Source organism: Pristis pectinata, chromosome 5 (assembly GCF_009764475.1).
Source record: "Pristis pectinata isolate sPriPec2 chromosome 5, sPriPec2.1.pri, whole genome shotgun sequence".
NCBI lineage: Eukaryota > Metazoa > Chordata > Chondrichthyes > Rhinopristiformes > Pristidae > Pristis > Pristis pectinata.
This window is the reverse complement of record NC_067409.1, coordinates 58,073,590-58,097,721: the sequence shown is the minus strand read 5'-3', so window position 1 is coordinate 58,097,721 and position 24,132 is coordinate 58,073,590. Positions and strand designations below refer to the sequence as shown.

General features: G+C 39.8%; 1 protein-coding gene across 1 annotated transcript; it reads right to left on the bottom strand.

Annotated features, from left to right (window-relative positions):
* Window positions 1-3,020: 3,020 nt before the first annotated feature.
* On the bottom strand, window positions 3,021-23,450 carry sdhaf3 (succinate dehydrogenase complex assembly factor 3). The gene is made up of 2 exons (XM_052016590.1): window positions 23,058-23,450; window positions 3,021-3,585 (listed from the first exon to the last, which is right to left on the bottom strand). The coding sequence occupies exons 1-2, from the start codon at window positions 23,229-23,231 to the stop codon at window positions 3,382-3,384; spliced, it is 378 nt and encodes a 125-aa protein (XP_051872550.1). The 5' UTR covers window positions 23,232-23,450; the 3' UTR covers window positions 3,021-3,381.
* Between the last annotated feature and the right edge of the window lie 682 nt (window positions 23,451-24,132).

Genomic DNA, 24,132 nt, shown 5'->3' with positions numbered 1-24,132 from the left:
TCAAAGGGACCTAGGTGGCCTTGTTCACAAGTCACTGAAAGCCAACATTCAAGTGCAGCAAGCCATTAGGAAGGCAAAGGTACATTAGCTTTTATTACTGGAGGATTTGAATACAGGAATAAGGAAGTCATATTGCAAATTGGGCTTTGGTAAGATTGCCCCAGAGCACTGTGCATTGTAGACTGTTGGTCTTCTTATCTGTACTATATCCGCAGCAAAGTGATTGCCCCTTTTTTATTTCTAGGCTCTATCTATATGGCATCATATGACGAGCCTTCTAGGATATTGTTGCTCTTTACTGCGGTAAAGAACTCCTTAATTAGTATTGCAGTGCCTTCTCCTTTGTCAAACTTGAAGACTCTACATCCTGGAATATTGAGGTGCCAGTCATGCCCTCTTTCAACCATCTCTCTGTGATTGCAACAGTATCATATTCCCATGTGGTAATCAGACTTTCAGTTCAACTCCCAACTAGTCAAATCCTTTGCTTTAAAATAGATTCAATTTAGCCTTACATTCGTACCATGTGCCTTATCATGCCTACTGGACTTCATGTGATTGTATCTTCTGAGCCCTCCAATTGTACATCTGCTCTGTGCCCCATTCTCCTGCCAAACTAGTTTAAATCCTTCTCAACAGCATTGGCTCCCCTCCCTGCAAGAATGTTAGACCTGTTCCAGTTCAGGTGTCGTTAGCCCTGTTTGCACAGGTCTTACCTTTTCCAGAAACTGTCCCAGTGATCAGAAATCTAAATCCCTCCCTCCTGCACCATCTCTTCAGCCATACATTCATCTGACAGTCTTCCTGTTTGTAAACTTGCTTGCACCTGTCTCTGGAAGTAATCCACAGATTATAATTTTAGAGGTCCTTTTTTTAAAAATATGCTAACTAGCTCCCTAAATTCATGCTGCAGGCCTCTTTTTAACTTTGATCTCTGGCTGTTTACCCTCACCCTTTTGAATACCCTGTAACTATTTCAGGGAGGCAACACACCACCCTGTATCCATGGTTGCAGCTGCTGAAAGACCTGTGTATTCCCTACACTCTTACCACTATTGCTCCTAGACTCTTGCAGCTGAACCAGCCACAGTGCCATGATCTTAACTCTGGCCAGACTCCCCAGAGATAAATTCACCCCCATCATTTATCAACATAGAGTAGTGATTTTTGGAGTCACAGTATCTCAATCAGCAGAACCTCCTTTTACAAAATTGAGATTGGCAAACTACTTGGGCGACAGTCTTAGTTAAATATTGACATGTATGGAACAGGCATTGCATTTCACTTATGCAACAACTGTGTTCCCAAGTTATGAACTGACAGACATTTACTTACGTACCCTACACCATTAACAATTTTAATTCATCTGTTGAAAATTCTCACTTCCACTTCTGAGAAAGATGACATGCATCCCACTTCACAACACAGTAAAGGTTTTTTTTTAATATAGTGGGAATGAATTGCAACTATTTTGTGTGCCCATGAACATACGGTAATCATCACTATTACTTTACAAATGTACCACCTGCTTTTCACCAGTTTTGACATCAGGGGCACATTTGATTTATGAAGCCCTGGTAAAACTGAAACAAAGAGGAAAATGGAGAACACTCCCACTGGGCTGTGTTCATGACTTACACAAGGGAGAAAAAACATATGCAGTTGTTACTGGGATAATTTCTGGGGAAGGTGAGACCTATGCAAACTGGGCTGATTATACTTGAATTGGAACAAGTCCAACATCCTTGCAGGGAGGTTTGCTAATGCTGTAGGGAAGGGTTTAACCTAATTTGGCAGGAGAAAGGGGCATAGAGCAGATGCACAGTTGGAGGTTAACCAAAGTCCAGGAGCTCCACAGGGCAATGACCCAGGCCCAACCATATTTCCTGCTTCATCAATGACCTTCTAATATGTCAGAAGGGGTATATTCGCTAATAATCACAATGTGTTCAGTTCCACTTGCAACAGCTGAAAGTATTGAAGCAATCCATACTAAAATGCAACAAGAGGAGATACAAGATATGGGCTATTAATTGGTAGTAATATTTATGCCATACATATCAGGCAATGACCATCTCTAACAGGAGCATTCTATCTTCCTTTGATCTTCAACATCCAGCATCACTGAATCCCATCAGCAACATCCTGCAGTCACCACTGATCAAAAACACTAGCCCAGATACATAAATATTGTGGCTACAGGTGCAGATTGGAGGAAGGGTTTAATGTGGCATGAAATGCCTCATGACTCTTTATAGCCTTTTCATCACCTACCTGAATGGGTACAGATCCGTCAGGAAGCTGACAACACTGCACAGTAATCCCTTAATCAATACCCCCCATCCACTACCTAAAATAGCTGCGAGATGTTTAGCAGCAACAGTCCAGGGCTTCATCAACAGTACCTCCCAAAAGTCACAGACAAACCTGATTTGGAAATGTATCACTGGTCCTCCGTCATTATTGATTAAAAATCCTGGAATTCCCTATCTAACAGCACTCTATGACTACATTCACGGACTGCGGTCCTAAAGGTGGCTCATCACCACCTTCTCAAATGCAATCAGAAATGATACCTACATTCTGTGAATGATTCCATTAAAAAAACTGCTTTGGGAACTGATTAAAAATACATTCAATTTAATCATTGAGACTAACATTTTAAATGTCCATACACTTAACTAATATGCAAGCTCCATCACAGTGTCATGAAAACTGCCACTGTAATTATTTAAGATCCTAACAAGATAATTGAAATAATCTTAGGGTCAGAGTCAGGCCCTTGGTCCAACACATCCATGCTGCTCGTGGTACTCATCCACACTAATCCCATTAGGTCCGTAGCTTTCTATGCTTTGTGATTCAAGTACTTGTCTAGATGCTTCTTGAATGTTCAGACAGCATGTTCCAGAATCCAGTCACCCTGTGTGAAAAAAATTCCCCTTTGGATTCCCATTCTAACCACTTTCCTTTGACACTCCAACATCTATCATCATTGAATCCCATCATCAATATCCTGCTGATAATTGAATGAAGTTTATTCGTTACGTACTTCTTTCCAGATTACAAATTGCAAAAGTGCATCAAATGTCACAAAAATTTGTTTCTTACACAAAATCAGACTAATGATTTTGCCAGTTTTACAGAAGAATTGTTTGAATGTTTAGGATTTTATTAGAAACCCATTTATGTTTGAGTATTTTGCTGAAATAAATACTGTGAAGCTCTGTTTATCATTTTGGCTAAAGTGGGCTCATTGTTTTTTCTATATGTAGCAATGTTTAACATTCTTAAGTTTTTAGATAATTATTTCTAACAACAGCAAGAAGATAAAAGATTCATTTTTATAGTTATGTTCTTCCTGTTGCGGTACTTGCTAAATTACTTCTTGTGATGGGGGTCATTTTCAATATTGAACTGGTAATTAGGTTTTGTGGCTTCCTGCATCAGTTCATACAGTTGTCCAACTTGTGCTTCATTAAAGTCTTGCAATTCATTTGTCGTCAGACTGGCTCCATATTGAACCTTCTGCATTGGATGCATCGCACTCTCCAAAACCTGTGTCTGTAGTACATCTGCATATGCCTGAGCAAAGAGAAATAAGAGTGCTGTATTAGGAGGTCATTAGACTGAAAAGTGCCCACTTACCTCATTATCAACGATACTTTATCAAACTTGCCGAGATTAAAGACATTAAACAGACTATAAATGTATCAGAAACTATTTTCTCTTCTGAGATTAAGTCGTAGAGACATAGAGTTGTACAGTAGAGAAATGGATCCTTCAGCCTAATTTGTAACTCTATGCCAACCGTGATGCCTAGCCACACTAATCCCGTTTGTCCGCATTAGCCCCTTATCCCTCTACTCCTTTCCTATCGAAGTACCTGTCCAAATGTCTTTTGAATGCTGTAATTGTATATGCCTCTACCATTTCCTCTGTAAAATAACTATCACTGCCTTTTGTGTGAAAAACATGCCCTTCAGATTTAAATTTCTCCCCTCTCAGTTTTAGATTGCCCCACCCGAAGATAAAGACTATCCTATCTACGCCACTTATAATTTTATAACCCTCCATAAAGCCACCCCTCAGCCTCCTACATTCCAATGAGTATAAACCCAGCCTATCCAATCTCTCCTTTTAAGTAAAGCCCTGCATTCCAGATATTCTGTTGAATCTCTTGTGCACTCTTTCTAATGCTACCACATCCTTCCTGTAGTGTGGTGACAAGAGCTGTACACAAAACTCCAAGTGTAGCCTTACCAATGTTTTGTACAGCTGCAACATGACATCTCAGCTCTGATACTCAAAGTTTCATTATTGCATTTTCCAAAAATGATTACATTTATCATACTTGAGGGGGGATACCTACTGTAGAGAAAATATTCAGAATTTCTTGAAATGTAGTAGTTCATACTGCACCTTGTAGCTTAAATTGTATTTTAATGTATTTTTATAAGCAACATCTTTCACAGATAATCTAAGCTGTGACTTGGCCGTAAAGGAAATTTTATTTTAACGTGGCATGTTAATTGCTAAAGACTAGCTGAAATTACAGGAATGAGTACACATCTAAATATAGTGAATTAAGGGAGTTGTATTCAGCTTTACCTTTGTTCTAATTAAAATGTTGTTCAAAAATATAACTATTAAGTTTTAATATGTCCAGGTATTTTCAGGAAACCTCATTCAAAACTAAAAGAAAGTGATTTTCCTGAAATAGGTATTCTTGAAGTCTCTATTCAGACAAATGACACTGCAAGTACTGAATTTAATTATCTGTAATAAACCTCAGTACAGCACCAGTTAACAGCCACGCAAAAACACAAAGCATTTTTATGTGGTTAAATATCAATTAATCATGTGCCTTGTACATTTTCAGACACCTTTTGCTATTTTTACTCCTAATCAAATCTTATTCAACTTTGTGTAAAATCTTAGGCCTTTAAAGAAATACCAGCACATGAAGAATCACTACAGGAAATAGAAAAACAGGTTTTAATTAAAAAAATAATTAGCTGTAATGTTTAAAGTATTCAATTTTTATTTCAAAAGCCTAATGAATTTTACTAATTGTAATAGTCACAAAACTCTCTTCTGGATAATGCAGTATGATATCCTGTATTACGCATCATTTATTTAAGTGCCTACAGACATTATGCTCAGTACTATAATGCACAAGTTGCATTTTGGGTGACTTTTAGCACATATATTTATAACTTTGAAATTTAGAAAAAAAGTACAAGAAACCCAAGGGCATTTTGAAAATCAATTACAATTAGAATTTATATTGAAAACATTTCTGTCACCTGCTGGAAAATGTTACAGCACTTTGACCAAACAAACCAGCATTTCTGGTAATGGTTAAATAGCACTTACTGTTAATATATTAATGTGATGATTTGAGCTTTTATATTTTCCACTATAGTGTATGTGCATTTGCCTGTGTGCTGCATAATCAATCTCTGGCAGAATGATGCATTCATTCCATCCTTCTGGAATATTTAACCAACTCATTAATCACTGACATCAGTTATAAGGTGACCAAGATTGGCTCTAGTCTTATCCTGACCGACTTAGGCAAGACGAACATGCTTCAATAATCTTACAATGACAAAAAAAACTTTTCCCTTATGAGAAACCTCCATTACAAAAATGTAATTAAAAACCAGAAGATTAGAAATGTATTATTTTATTAGTTATAATTCATCTTTCCCCTGCTTGGGAACTTGCACCAATACATTTGAGAGGCAGAGTGGCAATCCAAGTATCAATCAACTCGTGGCCAATTCCACTTCTGTAACATTAACTATTGTAAACTTATATATTTTTTATATATATATACAGATAACTTGCAGGATTAGAATCAGATGGGGAAAGAAAAAGATTGTACAATATTTTAAACAAATTATTTACCAAAAATCAAGCCTTCTCAATTGTTTAGAAAAAAAAGAGCCATGATGCTCATGGAGAGGGAAATGAAACCTAAAAGAGTGGGTTTTCCCTTGCGCCTTGCCAAATTGAATGGCAAGTCCCAGTTACCATTTTTGAAATCCATTTCCTTGCTACAGTCAGCCAAATTAAGAAGCTGGCTCCATTAAGTTATTTATGGAGTCATAGAGCATGGAAACGAATCAAATAAACAGGTTTGAATTTTTTTCCCCACACTTTTGCATAACCAGGTCAAACATATCTTGCTTTGCTCGTAAAATTCCCCTAAAAGTCTATACTCCCAATGCATAAAATGTTCCAGGTTTGACCACTGCTCTGTACCAAGTTAGCTCTGGGGTTCCACTCTCTGGGCTAAATTTTCATGAGCTAGAACACAAGTGGTTTGAGTATAAAGTTAAAATAGGAATTGGGTGGCTGGTTTCCACCTCCTGAATTTCACATTTGCCTTCAGCATGTCAGAGAGTGCGATTACAACCCTTTGGGAAAGGTGAGCTGTCAGCTTCCAGAAGCTAATTACGTAGAGCAATACTGAAATAGCTTTCACTTTAATACTGGGCCCATGGATTCCCAGACCTCCAGGAACATGACAATTAAAATGGTGGAGGCCAACTCAGGTAAAAATGCCATTGAATACTCAATATTCTCATATTTTGTCACCGGTTTCAAGGAAAGACTTTAGTTGTGTTAATTTTAATGAAGTTACTTTGTACAATTTAGGATTACTTTCTACATTTTGAAGATGTGCTCAATCCTTAGGACATCTGTTGAGAGCAAAGATATCCAGCAATGGTACTAGCAGCACTCACAGCTGTGCAACAGAGAGGTACAGCTCCCAAACAAGAAATAATCCAAGAGAAGATCAATTTCCTTAACTTATCTGAACACTGATGCCTTGGAATTTTCAGGATGTCACATCAAACCATGGTAGATCTCTGCAGCCTGTAAGACAATCTATTAAAAGTTGGGTCTGGTGGCATTACCATTGCCAGTGAAAGTTATTGCATATTTTTGCTGCCAAATCCTTCCAGAGCTCTGTCTTTTTTTAATATATATATATATATGCAGATCCCTCAGTAGTTTTTTCTAAAAAGCATGATGATCGCCACCTTCTTTATCAGGACTACCAATCATGTCAATTTTGCAACTGATGATACCAGTTAGATTGAGTTGGCGTTAAGGTTTGCAACTCTATATGGCTTCCTACATTCCTAGAATAACCAACTTAATTGTTAAATACAAAGGTTGCCACTCCGTTAATGTTCTGTTGGTATGCATGTGTGTGCAAAATTCCTGGGCAATGGTCATGAAGGTCAACTTGGCTTATGACACCAGACAGGAACTTAGACTCTGAAGTGCAGAAGTACTAAGTAAAAATTATATCATCATCAGTTTGGGATTTGACAAGCAATCAGCACACTAAAGATGCACTAGCGCCTGGAGATGATCTTCAGTAAGCATCAGCCATGACCTCCAGAATGACAGTGCTTTTCTGTGCTCCACACAACAGCACACAAGAGCAATAGTGAAACACTGTTTTCAGAACTCAAACTTCCCCTCGTCATAATAGGGGATTTTAGCTTTCCTAACATAGACTGGGATTGCCATAGTGTTAAAGACATAGGTGGGGTGAAATTTGTTAAGTGTGTTCAGGAAAGTTTCCTCAGGCAATATATAGAGGGCCCAAATGGGGAGAAGGCAAAGCTCGACCTACTCTTGGGTAATAAGGTAGGGCAAGTGACTGAGATGACAATGGGGGAGCATTTTGGGACCAGTGATCATAGTTCTATTAGTTTTAAAATAGTTATGGAAAGGGACAGAACTGGTCCACAGGTTCTGAGTTCTAAATTGGGGCAAGGTGAATTTTTGACAGCATTAGACAGGAGCTTGCAAAGGTTGATTAGAGTAGGTTGTTTGCAGTCAAAGAGACCTCCAGTGAGTATGTTTTTAAAAGTGAGATAGTGAGAGCTCAAGGTCTACATGTTCTCATTCGAGTGAAGAGCGAGACTGGCAGGAGTAGGGAACCCTGGATTTCAAGAGCTATTGAGGCCCTGTCCAGGAAGAAGGAGGCATGGATCAGGTACAGGCAGCTGGCATCAAGTGAATCCCTGAAGGAATATGGAGGATGCAGGAGTGTACCCAAGAGGGAAATCAGGAGGGCAAAAAGGAGGCATGAGATAGCTTTGGTAAAGAAGAGATGGCTTTGGTAAAGAAGAGTAAGGAGAATACAAGAGATTTTATAAGTATATTAAGGGAACAAAAGTAACTAGGGAGAGAATAGGGCCCCTCAAAGACCAAAGTGGGCATCTAAGTGTGGAACCACAGGAGATAGCTGAGGTCCTCAATAAATATTTCTCCTCTGTTTTAACCATAGAGAAAGACACCAAGACTTGGGAACTAGGGAAAGTTAATAGGGATGTTTTGGGGTTAGTCCACATTACAGTAGAGGAGGTGCTGGATGTCTTAAAATGTTTGAAGGTAGACAAGTCTCCAGGTCTGACCAGCTATATCCAAGAACCATGGGAGGCTAGAGAAGAAATTACGAGGGCCCTGGCTGAGATATTTGCATCATTGTTAGCCATGGCTGAAATGCTGGAAGACTGGAGGGTAGCAAATATTGTGTCTTTATTTAAGATGGGCTGCAAAGAAAAACTTCGGAACTATAGACCAGTAAGCCTCACATCTGTGGTAGGTAAGTTACTGGAGAAGATATACATGCATCTGGAAAGACACAGGCTGGTTAGGGGTAGTTAGCATGGTTTTATGCATGGGAATCATGCCGTACAAACTCAAAAGAGCTTTTTGAAAAAGTGACCAAGAAGGTCGAAGAGGGCAGGGCAGTAGATGTGGTCTATATGGAGTTCAGTAACACTTTTGATAAAGATCCACATGGTAGCCTGCTCTGAAAGGTTAGATCTCATGGAATCCAGGGAGAGCTGCTAATTGGATACACAATTGGCTTGACGGTAGAGAGCAGAGGGTGATGGTGAAAGGTTGTTTCTTGAACTGGAGGCCTGTGGCTAGTGGTATGCCTCAGGGTTGGTGCTGGGCCCATTGTTGTTTGTCATCTATATCAATGACTTGGATGAGAATGTACAAGGCATGGTTAACAAGTTTGCAGATTACACTAAAATAGGTGGTATAGTGGACAGTGAAGAAAGTCATCAATAATTACAGGAAGACCTCGATCAGCTGAGTAAGTGGGCCAAGGAATGGCAAATGGAGTTTAATTCAGATAAGTGTAAGGGGTTGGATGTTGGAAAGTCATATCAAGGTAAGATTTTCACAGTAAACAGTAAAGCCCTGGGGAATGTTGTAGAACAGAGGGGCCTTGGAGTTCAGTTACATGGTTCCCTGAAAGTGGAGTCACTGGTAGACAGGGTGGTGAAGGTGGCTTTTGGCACACTGGCTTTCATGAGTCAGGGCACTGAGTATTGACGTTGGGAGGTTATGTTGGAGTTGTACAGAATGCTGGCAAGGCTACACTTGGAGTATTGTGTTCAGTTGGTCACCCTGCTATAGGAAAGATGTTATTAAGCTGGAAAGAGTGCAGAAACAATTTACAAGGATGTTAACAGAACTTGAGGGACTGAATTATAGGGAGAGGCTGGGCATGCTAGGACCTTTTTTCCCCTCGGAGTGTAGGAGACTGACAAGTGATCTTGTAGCGTGTACATACTGTATAGACCATGAAGGGGCATATATAGGGTGAATGCACTCAGTATTTTTCTCAGGGATGGGGAATCAAGAGGGCATAAGTTTCAGGTGAGGGGGAAAGATTTAATTACAGCAATTTTTTTTCTACTCAGAGGGTGGTACATATATGGAACGAGCTGCAAGAGGAAGCGATTGAGGCAGATATAATAACAATTTTTAAAAGACAGTTGGACAGGTACATGGATAGGAAAGATTTAGAAGAAAATGGGTCAAATATGGGGAAAGGGGACTAGCTTGGATGGGCATCTTGGATGGCATGGACCAGTTGGGCTGAAGGGCATTTTTCTGTGCTGCAAGAATTTATGAGCCGATGTGCCAATGAAACCAAAACAAACACATTTGGTAATTAATTTGGCAAGCATTGTCAGGTAAAGATCCAAAAGTATCAATATTCACAGCTACTTCAGGGAAAGGCTTTGTTTATAGTAACTTAAATAAGAGGTAACTCTGTGCAAATTAGAGATTTCTTAGGAAGGAGAGGAGAAAAAATGTGCAATGAAGACAATGTACCCTGAATGACTCCATTGCTGCCCAAGATCCCCCTTTTAATGCAAGATTCCCTCATGAATACACCAGTACATCCACATTACCAGAAAATGCAACAGTAATTCTTCTCCCTTCAGCAAATACCTCCATAGCCACCAGGTGTCCTGCAATTAACCAACTACCAACCCTTTAAAAGTTTCCAGCATGGATTTTGTGACTTTATGACCTCCTTAAATACAGTTACAACCCCAAGCACTAAAGATGGGAACCTATTGAAATATAATACCTGCATTAAGTAAACAACAGAAACTTAAAACATTTTCTCATAAAGCCCATTGCACAGCCATGTGGAATTACAAAGCTTTATTCTCCTTTATTACTCCAACATTGTTGAGGCAGTGGCTTCAGCAAAAAAAGTGGCAGGCTCTCTTATATCCCTTCTTGATTGATATCCCAGCTATACTCCCAGGTGTTCATGGAAGTTATTTTGAGGAAGAGCGAGTCAGTTATCTTTAGTGTCCTAGCCAACGTTCAAACCTCAGCCAACATCACGAAAACAACACGATGATCATTATCACATTGCTGTGCGCAAGAGCCTGTGGTGCACAAGTTGGTCATCATATTTGGGATATTGAAACAGCAAATGCAATGTCAATAAAAAGTTTAGTAGCTGCAAAGCACTTTAGAACATCCTGAAATGGACAGGAAACTTCTATATATCTGTCTGTCACTGAAAGGAACAGTAGCTCTTACCAGCAGCACACTGTGCAAGGCTTCACTGAAAACAGCCTTTGCCTGCTTGGACTCCATTCTGGCACTAGCCTATTTTTGATCACCAACTCTAAATTCCTTTAAATTCTACATCTGGAGTGTCCAATTGAGTTCTGGAGCTGTGATTACTTCATGCACATCATCTGTTTTCCTCAAAGTAACTTTATGAACAGCTGGAGGAACAGGTGGATCTTCAGTCTTAGTTCTCATCTTGAACAGAGCACGTCTAACAGTGTAAAAGGGCTGCACTGTATTTGAGTATCATTTGGCCTTTGATGTTGGAGTGTGATTTAAATGCTGCCACTGGTTGGTGGGAAAATTATAAATTGTTGGGCGAGTTAAAAAGCCATGGTACTTTGTATTTCCCATATGCTTTTGAACACTTACTCCCCTCCTCCCAACAAGTCATAGAATTAAAATCAAGACCATAATTTCTATCTGCTGACCTCTATTGAAATGTATCTGAATGGATAAGATTATGCTTGACTGTGATGTTCCTGCAGTTGAATAGTTAATCAAAATGTATATTAAATATCACACAATCGATTATCACTTGAGCGAGGCACCATTTTATATTGAATGCAGTTGAAGAAGGGAAGGACATTGGACAAAATGAGAATTTTACATGAAAACCTCAAGGTGATTAAATCAGTAAATTAGATCCACAAGGCAAACATTTCATTTCAAAAGAGAGACATCAGGAACTTGGAGAATTTCAGTTATAATTAGAAATGACTGTTGGACTGGAATATCCTACCAAGAATTCATAATAGTTTTTAAAAAGGAAATAGATATATATTTTTGAGAAAAATATTTTATGGTGGAGATTTGAAAATAACTAGAGAGATCATTTAGTCGATGCAGGCATGGATGGAGCAAACTGCCTACTTTTATGCTGTAATACAATTTCCATGGATGAAAAATGTACTGAAACTGATTATTTTGAACATGTTTGATTAATGGACTGCACATATTTGTAACACTGAAGAGAAGCTGGATGAAATCATATGTGCATTTTTAAACCTTCATCGCTGTTGAGGATATGCAGTCCTTGAACTGAAAGAATTATGATATTAGTCAGATTGTTCATGACTCCGTTTTTTGATATAGTATTAGGTTTTGTGGCAATTTAATAGACTCACCCTGAAAACAAAAAAGGTCAATGATTGAATAGATTATCAAAAAGGTTCACAGGATGGGAACTTACTATGCTTTACACAAATGGAATGACTGTGGACAGGTACATAGATAGGAAAGGTTTTGAGGGATAATGGGCCAAATGCAGGCAAATGGGATTAGCATAGATAGCATCCTGCTTGGCATGAATGAGTTGGGCTGAAGGGCCTGTTTCCATGCTGTATAACTATGAATCTACAAATCTGGCCGGGTCTGTCAGTTGCAACTCTAACATTTTGATCTCAATTCTCCACCTATTCCTGAAAATCTGAATTGATTCTCCACCAACGGTTTTCAGAAATTTCCCTCCCATCCATTCCTTTCTCTTCCATTTTCCCTTCTTCTGTGGACGTTTGTATCCATCCTAGAGTAGAATACCTCCTTAGCCATTTTCCTACCAAGTGCTCATGACCTTGTGTGAGGATTTTTTTCCCTGCAAGTATTTTCAATTAATTTCATACTAATTTGTTCTGGGGACATGTTAAAATTTCTAGACAGGCATGTTTAAAAGGTCAGCATGTGTGGGGCTGGGTGCATTGAAATTGCTACATGCGGCTCTATGTTTACTTAGGCCAAATGCAGAAGGCCAGCCTTGTTGGCAGTTTAGTGTGGAGACTCTGCCTCTGAAACATCCTTGACAGCCTTTGACCAAAGGCATGCCTGTGGGTGAAGCTGTCTTCTGTCCAGGCAGCTACCTTACAGACAAAAAAGTTATTAATATTGAATTAATGTAAAAATTAACACTTTAAATAACATTAATTAAAACATTCAGAAACAATTAAAAACATTAAAACAAAGCAGAATATTTATTTTAAAAAGTAACTCCTTCCACTCTGTCTCCTAAATCTTTACTCTATAACCTCAATAATCGAAGTGAGTTTGGATCCAACACTAAGTCTGACCTGGTGCAGAATCCAAATGGCAATTCCCCAGACCATTGCAAGGAAATCCCAGCAAGACTGGTCCTGGCTGTTCAACTCCCTGGGAAGTCCAACACCAGAGCAAACTGACAGATTCAACCCCCCAAATCTATCAGTAAGCCCTGGATTCTCAGCATGTGCACCAAGTTTGGAGCATAGTTCAGTTTGAATGGCTCACCACCAGATGTTCTGTTCAGAACTGCTGGTCACAGTCAGCATGACTTGTTTCAAAGGTCAGGGAAAATTTAGACTGCTCTTGAAATGCAACATTAGATTTCTTCCTCTCAGACTACAAGAGTTCATTCATTTTATATCTCACAAGGCAACAACCACGTTAAAAAAAAATGAAACGAATGTCATTACAATGTCAAATCGATCAGAGTGGATTAAACAGCCAGTGAATGGCTTTCAGGCATGACATCACATTGATTTACAGCCAAGCCTTCACAGCAAGCTGCTAGTTACTAGACTCTCCAATTTAGAAACATAATAATACATCATCCAGCACCATTAAAATTCTGGATTTTTCCTGTCTTAATTTATGGAACTTGGAGCTGCACCAGATTTATTAAGGTGCCATCTGAGCTTGAGAGGATTCAGACAACAGATGGAATCAAGTTAAAAATAAAATTGAACTCAAATGTCTAAAGCCTATGTACAAAAATATTGTATGCAGTTCAAAGAGTTCAAGTATTTTCTAATTTTTAAAAGTAGTTGCAGGTAGTCTAGCTGAGTTCCCATTGCTTATAGTCAATTCTATATTGATTTGTGGGTTAGAGAAAGGACATTGTAGTCACTTTGGGACTTATAGTACAAGCAGTCATAATGAATAAAAAAGAATTCACAGACCAATCAAAAGCTACGCTATATAATATGATCAAACTAACAGCTTTAGGTAAGCATTCCAGTTATCTATACCCAGACCATTAAATCTCCACATTGGAAAGCATGCATGTATGAGTTGTGTCCAAGGTGGGGCCATCAGGATCCCAGAAACACATTGGGGATGAAAAGTAATAGGGGGAATGCTTGTCAGAAAATTACACTCACACAATAGGAGTCTGGGTTAATTCCCTTTAAGAAGTACCTGGGAGCCCAACCTGCCCTTGCAATAATAACTATATTTATGTAGTTCATTTATCAACAAAAGTTATTCCCAGGTAAATGTATTCTATAACACAACAGAGCTCACACACAAATGTTGGAAATACCAGGGTTTCTTTGAATCTGAAATTATACTAAGCACCAAAAATAGTTCTTAGTACTTCTTGTGAGCCAGGAAGGGTAGGAATACTCTCCATCAGCCTTAGTGTCCTGATCTCTTCACCTTCCTTATTCCCCAAGCACTAGTTCTACTATCACCTTCAATTCTCAGTCAGTTTCCTGCAAACACCTACTCACACTTCAATGATAACATCTACTGGAAAGACTGTGGCATCTGCTGAACAAATAGAAGGCCCCAACATATCATTTCCAAAACCTACATTGGGAAGAAAATAGGACCATAATTGCTCATACTGGCTCCATAAACAAGACTTCCAGTAAAAATATTAACTATTTGGTGGTGTCTCCTTCGGGCACAGCTTGCTTAACTTCATGTAAATCACAGTGGCCCAGTTCATCACACAAACCAACCTCTCCTCCACTGCCTCTGTCTATACTTCCTGCTGCCTCGAGAAAGCAGCCAACAAAATCAAGGATCCTTCCCAACCTGGTCATTGTCTCTTCTCCCATCAGGCAGAAGATACAAAAGCCTGAGAGCACCTACCACCAGACTCAAGGACAGCTTCCATCCCACTGTTATCAGACTTTTGAATGGACCTCTCGTAAGTTAAAAGATGAACTCGTGATCTCCCAATTCACCTCGTTGTGACCCTTGCACTTTATTTGTCTACAAGCACTGCATGTTCCCTGTAATTGCAACACTATATTTTGCATTCTGTAATTATGAATGGCATGATCTGTCTGGATGGCACAAAACAAAAGCTTTTCACTGTACCTCAGTGCATGTGACAATAATAAACCAATACCAATTTTCTTAAATGCATCTGACCTGATGCCAGTTGTGTTGAGGGAGAATCAATTTTATGAATGGGGCCTCAAACAAGTAATTGGTCCCAATCCATATTTTCAAAAGGGCCCAACTATTGGTTTGTTTGTTTTTGCCTCTTCTGCTTTCACTACCACATTATGCAGTATAAGTGCACTGCCAATGATACACAATGTTTCTGCCATTTTGATGCTTAGGTGCTCATTATGCTGAGCCTCTGCACAGCTAAGGTTACTGTAACAGATTTTTAAAATATTTGAGTAAGGCAGAATAAAAACTGAATGAACATGGAAAACAGGAAAAAAAAATGATGGAAAATATCTCCTCCATGAGGTTGGTTTAGTGCACCATTAAAATCAACAAACTAAACTTTAAGCATATGATCTAGGCCAGCATTTCAGTGGTGCACCGAAGCACTGATCTGGGCGGACTGATTATTCAGGATATATTTCTTCTGGCCTGACATTCTTCCCTCAAGCAAAACAAAAGATTAATCAATCATTTATCTAAGTCGTCATTTGTAGAATTCTGGTGTATGCAGACTGAATGCCATATTTATTTATTTTGTAATGGTGATTACAATTTGAAACCGATTTGTTTTCATATAATACATCCAAGACATGAAGAGAATAATGTAAATAATGGACACAGTTACCTTCAACCAATTTTATTTTGAGGTGAGTGAGGTTTGGGAACATTTCCTATTTTGATGCCAAACCAGCTATTTGAACACAACTGAAAAGCCTAGTATTTGGGGAATATGAGGATTTTAAAAACAAAGTGAAAAATTGTTCACCTTCATGGATTTCAGACAGACAGTGATCACAGCCTCGGCAATGGATCCTCCTCAGTATCGTGGTTTAATACTGACAATGTATTCAGTTTTTGAGAGGCGAGTCTGAAATTTGCAATAGTGCTAAGAATTCAGGATGAGATGAAATATATGAATGCTTGATGTGAGTTCTGACTGAGAGATGAAAGTGCAGTAAATCAAATGGTGGCTGGTGATAATGCTGCCATTGATAGAATATGACATTTAAAGATGTACTCACTAACCTTGATCATGCAACAAATTTGGGCACTGCTAAGGGTATACCCTCAACGTTGATCTCTGTGGCTATCTATTCCCTTCATCTTCCTGTTGTTTTTCTGGAAGACCACCTGCCTGCCTCCCTGCACCATCATCCTCCCCCAAGTATACAGAACCAATTTTTTCCTTTCCAAACTTCTCTATCAATTGCTCCAGTGCAATACCCAAAAACCTGGGAGCTCCTGTTCTCCCACTGCCAGCTGTTCCGCATTAAAGATATACAGAAAACTTTAATTGAGTCACTTGCAGCATTTGCATCACCTACAACACCTCTCTAGGAAATACAAAATCGCTTTTAGTGCAGGATAATAATAATATCAGAGCATGACAGCATAGCTAATATAAGTAACAGTGAGCATGAAATGAGTAGAACTCCAGTAATCCAGCACAGATGGGACTTTGGTGCCGAACTAGCAAATTATCTGAACTTCTGGACATTACTCTTATAAATACTCCAAGACACTTTTAATTCACTTTGTTTTTTTTTTAAGATGTTACACAGTCAAATAATATATTTTCCAGTGAACCTAGAAAGTTTCAAGGAAGTATGGGAAACAGAACCAGGTATTCAAAAGGAGCATTGGGTCCAAGATCCTGGCATTGTTAAAGGGAGCATGGGAATCAGCACTCGGTGAGCCAGATGCCAAAGCATTGTAGTTTTGTCCTTTCTTGTTCTGACCACAGAGCAGGTACGTAATATATTTAAAATTATATTAATATTGATGGAAATAAAACTAATTGCATGACTTGATTTGATAAAAAAAATCTTTAATTTATTGATACAGTAAACTGTGATTAACTATTTAAAGAGGCAAAAGTATCAGTCAATTAATCAAATGAGAGAATATCTGACCTGTTTTTGTTTTAACAACATAATTCTTAAATCTATACTAGGCTTGCAGGAACCGAAAATTGGAATAGAGAATTGCTGGGAGCTTTTACGAAAAGCACACTTCGTTACGACTGTTAGTTCATTCAAGAACTTCCAAAATGATCAAAAATGTTCCATAATTTTATCAAAAGGAATAACCAAATATGGAAAAGAGTCAGAAAACCAAAAATCATCAGTTTCTTAGTAATGCAGCTGAAATGACAACTATGACTTTAATATGCATTATCAAACTACATTTGGTGTATTCCCTGTGATACCCCATCCACAATTTTTACAAGGTCTCAAAATTCTGAAGTCATATATTTATCTGCTTCTTAAAGCCTAAAATTAGCCTCAAAAATAGTGGAGAACAGGTCTCCAGTAAATGAGTTGAAATAAAATAGAATTAGCTCAGAAAAATTTAGCCAAAGATAAATAAGGCATTGTGCCTTAATGACTACCATCCAGTGGCTCTGACATCCATCATCATGAAGTGCTTTGAGGGCTGGTCATGGCACACATCAACTCCAACCTCCCAGACAACCTCTACCCACTGCAATTGGACCACGGTAACAGGTCCACAGCAGACACCATCTCCCTGGCCCTACATTCATCTCTAGAACAACTGGATAACAAAGACACCTACGTCAAACACCTTCAATACCATAATTCCAAGCAAACTCATCTCCTTCAATACCTTCAAAGACCCTTCAATACCATAATTCCAAGCAAACTCATCTCCAAACTCCTAGACCTAGGACTCAGCAACCCCCTCAGCAACTAGATCTTTGACTTCTGAACCAACAGACTGCAATCAGTGAGGACAGGTGACAACACCTCCTTTATGCTTATCCTTAACACCAGTGCCCTGCAAGGCTGCATCCTCAGCCCCTTACTTTACTCCCTATACACTTGTGAGTGTGTAGCCAGATTCTGCTCTAACTCCATTTACAATTTTGCAGATGAGACTACCGTAGTGGGCCGGATGTCAAACAACAACGAGATGGTGTACAGAAAGGAGATAGAGAGCCTAATTGCATGGTATCAAGACTGTAACCTCTCCCTCAATATCAGCAAAACAGAAGAGCTGGTCATCGAAGTGGGGGCGGAGTACATGCCCATGTGTATCAGTGGTGCTGAGGTGGAGATGGTTGAGAGTTTCATGTTCCTTGGTGTAAATATCACCAACAATTGGTCCTGGTCTAACTACAAGGATGCTATGGCCAAGAAAGCAGACCAGCGCCAATTTTTACCGATCCACCATAGGAAGCATCCTTACTGGATGCATCACAGCTTGGTATGGCAGTTGCTCTGTCCAAGATCACAAGAAGTTGCAGTGTGTTGTGAACGCAGCCCAGTCTATCATGATAACCAGCCTCCCCTTCACTGACACTTTCTGCACTTTCCACTGCCTCAGGAAAGCAGCCAACATAATCAAGGACCCCTCCCACCCTGATCATTCTCTCTTCTCACCACTCCCATTGGGCTGGAGATACAAAAGCCTGAGAACACGTACAACCAGGCTCAAGGACAGCTTCTACCCCATTGTTATAAGACTCTTGAATGGACCCCTGATACGATAACGATGAAGTCTTGATCTCTAAATCTACCTTCTCATGGCCCTTGCACTTTGTTTGTCTAGCTGCATTGCATTTTCTCTGTAACTGCAACACTATATTCTGCATTTTGTTTTTTTTCCATTTTGTATTACCTCAATATACTTATGTATGGATTGATCTGTCTGGATGGCATACAAACAAATGCATTTTTCACTGTATCCCCATACATGTAACAATTATAAACCAATCATAGGTACACTGCCCTCCGAATGAAATTTCTCTTCATCTCAATCCGAAACTGCCCACCCCTTATACTCAAAATGCACTGCTGATCCTAGACTCCTCAGTCAGGGGAAACACCCTCCCTATACCCAGCCTGTCAAGCCCTTTATAAATTTTGAAAAATTCATGAGCTCTCCTCTCACCCTTCTAAACTCTAAAGAATACAGTTCCAGTCTACTTAATGTCTCCTCATACAGCAAACCCATCATCCTCAAACCCTCTCTTAATAAAGGCTAATATACTATTTGCACTCCTGTTCATTTGCTGTATCTGCATGCAAGCTATCAGTGACTCATATACAAACACAGCTAGGTCCTTTTGCACATCAATGTTATCCAACCTCTAATCATTAATCAAATACTCTGCCTTTATGTTATGTGCACCAAGTGGATCACCTCACATTTTCTACATTATATCCCATCTGCCATGTTCTTGCCACTCACTCACATAGCCACATCCCCTTGAAGCCTCTTTACATCCTTCTCCTTATTCACAATCCCACTTAGTTTTATATCTCTAGAAAACTTGAAAATGTGACATTTGGTTCCCTTGGTCAAATTGTTGATAATAGATTATGAATGGCTGGGGCTCAGGCACTGATAACTCTCGTAATCTGCTAGTCACAGACCGCCAATGTAAAGATCTGTTTTTGCTTTCTGTCCAATAATCTATTTTCAATCCATGTCAGTACATTACCCCTAATCTAATCTCATTAACCAACCTTTTATGTGGAAGCTTATCAAAAGTTTTTCGGAATTCCAAATAAACCACAACCACTGTTCCCTATTATCCATTCTATCAGTCATATTCTCAAAGAACCCCAACAGATTAGTCAAAAGTGAATACAGTTCAAAAATCTGTGTTGCCTGTGCTCAGCCCACCATTCTTTTCAGGGTGTTCTGTTATTACATCCTTCATAATCAAGTTCAGCATTTCTCTGCCACTGGTGTTAGACCAACAGGTCGGTCGTTCCCTGTTATCCACCTCTTCTTTCTTAAATAATGAGGTAACATTTACCACCTTCCAATCAACAGGAACAATTTCAGAACCTACATAATCTTGGAAGATGATAACCCAAGCATTACTGTTTCTAAAGTCACTTATTTCAATTCTCTGAGACATAGATTTATCCCCTTGAGATTTCAGACTTCAAATAAACCACTAAGTTATCTAAGAATCATTAGTGCCATCCTATGGAAAAATGTAAAACTACAATCACAATTGCAGCTAGGTCTTCCTCGTATTACAGGGGAATTGTAAGAAGCAACTCACTTTAAGATAATTCTAAGGGCTGGGTTATGTCAACATTTACATGATACAACAGATCTTGAACTTACATTACAAAGAAAATATTAAGTACTACTACCACTAGACTTTTTGTGTCATAAGTAGCAAAAATAACACACAATAGACATCTGCATCCTCAATCATAGTAGGATCCAGCATTTGAATGCTAGAGACAAGGCTGAAGCACCTGCAACTATATTCATCCAGAAGTGTCCAGTGGATGAGGTTTCTTGGCTTTCTGCCAAGATCCCAACTATTATATAAATCAATTACATGGAATATAGCGGTTGACACCTGTAAGGTAAAAGGACGAATGTTCAAGCTTTGTAGGCCACATGATTCTATACAATGGACCTCTCTTGGTGGGCAATGGGAGAGGGAGGACTGAGCAATGTAGACATGCTGGAGTGGCAGAAAAAAGTTGAAATCAATTGTTTTTATTGATTGGATTTTTGGTTTCTGACTCTAATTGATGGGGATATTCTATTTAGATTTAACCACATCTATTTCCAATTATTTGGGGGTATTGAAATTAGACTTCAGAGATGAAAGCAACAAATAGAAGCACAAATAAGACTGAAATATATTGGTTTGGAGAATTAGGTTGCCATGCACACGTGCTGCTTTTGGCTCACCGATTGTATGAACATCAATTGACCTACATTTTGCAGTAACAATGTTGATGAAATTACCAGTTTGCAGTCATTATTCCACAAAACTGATAGCACTGTTGTGACATCTGTGCTTGTATGATCAAAAATGAAAATCCGAAAACTGCTGTCAGTGATTTGACAAGACCATACAGATTCTGCTTCAACAAGGTAAACAAAAACTTAGCCTAATTTCCCAGTACTTGCAGAAATAATGTCCAAAGATTCCACACCAGGACTGAGATGCAAAAAGCCTTGCATCATAGATTTTATTGGAAGAGAACAGCAGCAAGAGACCCAAGTGGCAAGTTTTAAAGAAGTTATTAGTTCTCACAAATATTTCCTATGACCATTAATTTAGAAAAATTTATTTTAATTGCATGAAAATTCATTTTTATTAAAGCAGTATGTTTTTATAATATTTCTTAAAGGTTTTAAAAACATTAAACTCTAAGCAGTTCAGGCTGAGGACCATACCCTAGCCTACTCTCAGTTTTATTTTGATTGTTTGAGCTGACCTGCAGTTAAAATATCAGTAGAATAGAAAATGCTAGAATCTATTGTTAATTAAATGGTGACAGGTCACTTTGAAAGTAATACAGTAATAGCATTGGGCATGGATTAATGAAAGGGAAATCATGTTTGATAAATCTGTTCAAGGTTTTTTGAGGCCATAACTTGTAGGATAAATAAGGGGAGCCAGTTCATATGGTGTATTTGGATTTTCAGAAGGCATTCAAAACGGTGCTGCATAAAAAGTTATTAAACAAAATTAGAACACATGACACAGGGCAATATATTGAAATGGAATGAAGATTAGTTAATGGACAGAAAATAGAGACAAGGAATAAACAGGTTATTTTCAGGTTGGGAGGCTTTCACTTATGGGGTACTGCAAGGATTGATGCTACAGCCCCAGCTGTTCATACTCTGTGGCGTAGATGAGGGGACAAGTATAATAGATCCATGTTTGTTGATGATATGAGAGTGGCAATAAAAATTATAATAAGGTTGCAAAGTGAGAAATATAAACAGGCCAAGTGAATGAGCAAGAGCATGGCAGACAGAGCATAATATGGAAATGAGTGTGGTTATCCGTTTTAGAGAAAAAAAAAGGAAAAGTGAAGTAAAATGGTTACAGACTGAAAGATGATGTTCAGAGGGACCCAAGTATCCTCATATATACAAGTACAGCAGGCAATTATAAAGGCAAACAGCATGTTGGCCTTTATTGCAAGTGGATGCCTCAAGTGAGACTGTATTTGCAGATGCTGCTTGACCCATTGAATTCTTCCAGCAGATTGTCTGTTGCTCCAGACTCCAGCTTCTGCAGACTCTTGCGTCTGCATCTGGAATTTTGTGGATTTTGCCCTGTTTCCATGCTCTATGACTCTATGATGGACTGGTTCTGTGCTGTAGGATTCTGTGATTCCAAATAAGCCTCTTCCTGACAGCTGTAATTCCACTGGAGACGATTCCAGAGTTGATAACAGGAGTTTCTCTGCCACCTGCTGGATTTTTATTCTATTACATAATACTGAAATAAATACCATTTTAGTAAAATGTAATTGTGCATCCCAGTGCTGCTTGCAAGTCCTTATTAAAATGGAGTCATATCTTAACTATTTTTTCCAATATAATAAACTAAAAGGTCAACAAAATGAAACCTTTCTCTACAGAAGCTTCCTGACTTGCAAAATATTTTCAGCATTTTCAGCTAATAGTTCAGATTTCCAGTGTCCTCAGCATTTTGGCTTTAATATATCATTTTGCGCCTATTTCCTTGTTCCAATACGAAAAAGTACTCTGCCACAGATAATGGAATAACTATGCATCTATGTTTAGCTTTAAAAAAGGTTTTAAAATTTAGTTTTAATCTATGATAAGCTACTCAATAAAATCAGATTTATCAATGCTGGCAATACAGAAAACGACTCCGAACATGTTTTAGAAGGGTTCCGAGAATTGCAGAGAATAGGGGTTAATGCTGTTGATGGTGGCAGAAAAGCAGTTGAATTCTGGAGCAACGTGGAAGAGGCGAACCAGGCCTGAGCCATGGCAAACACTTGCCTACAAATTGCCCCTTAGTTTGAAATCCAACGTTGGGGGATCCTATTTATTTCACTCTGTTTGTTTCCCCCGCCAACATACTGCAGCCAGAATTCCTATCGGAGCGGTTGCAGTCTGCCGGTGCGGCTGGTGATGTTCCCGGGCCGGGCGATGGCCCAGGGCCGGCTGGCCGTTCCTACCTGCCACTGCTCCATGAACCTCGCCGCTTCCGACGCTCCGGCCACTTTGTGCCTCCTGAACTCGTCCTTGACGTACTGGTCGCCCAGGACGCGCAGGTCGCTAGGTAACCGGCGGTGGAGGCGCAGCAACCGCTTGTAGAGCGCGCGCACTCGCGCGGTGGGAGCCCCCGCCATGTGTCGCCCGGGCAACGGTTGCTGGGGTCCCGCCGCCTGGGTTGTATAATCTTCCCGTCGGGGTGCAACCCTAATATCCTTCCCACTGCATTGCCGTTTGTTCCTGGGGATAGGAGTGAGTCGTTACATAACCCTACCATCCCGCACCTCCTTCAAGGGAACTGCCAGGGCATGATGACAAACGTGGTGCTTGGTGGAGAGATTTTCCCGGCCAATTCGTATTTTTTTTTGGCCCCCCTGGTAACGTTGTTCCGGGAACCGTGGTGCTGTTGGGGCAGTTGTTGATGATGCACGAAGGTCATGGTGACAAATAGAATGCCGGCCGTTGCCGTGGAGATAGCGTCACAAGCCACGGGGATCCCAGCTTGTGGCGCGAAAGTTAAGAACTGCGGCGGGGCAGTGGGTGGGGCAGAGGGGGGGCTGCAGTGGGCGGGGCAGTGGGGCATAGGGGGCTGCGGTGTGGTGGTGGGCGGGGCAGAGGGGGAGCTGCGGTGGGGCAGGGGGCGGACAGCTCAGGTTTCACACAGGAATGGGGGCGGTGGGATGCCGCCGATATTCTCATCCACTCCTACTTCGGCAAATGACCCGCGACTGCTGCGAATCATTTACCTAAACGATGTGAAATGATGCTGGAGGAACTCAGCAGGTCAGGCAGCATCCGTGGAGAAAAGCAGGCGGTCAATGTTTCGGGTCAGGACCCTTCCTCAGGACTGAAGATAGGAAAAGGGGAAGCCCAATATAGAGGAGGGAAAAGCAGAGCAGTGATAGGTGGACAAAAGAGGGGAGGCGGGGAGGGCACAGGGTGGTGATGGGTAGATGCAGTTAAGAGATAGTGATAGGCAGGTGTGGGGGAGGGAGGGGAGAGCAGATTTACAGGGGGATGGGTCAAAGGTAAAGAGAG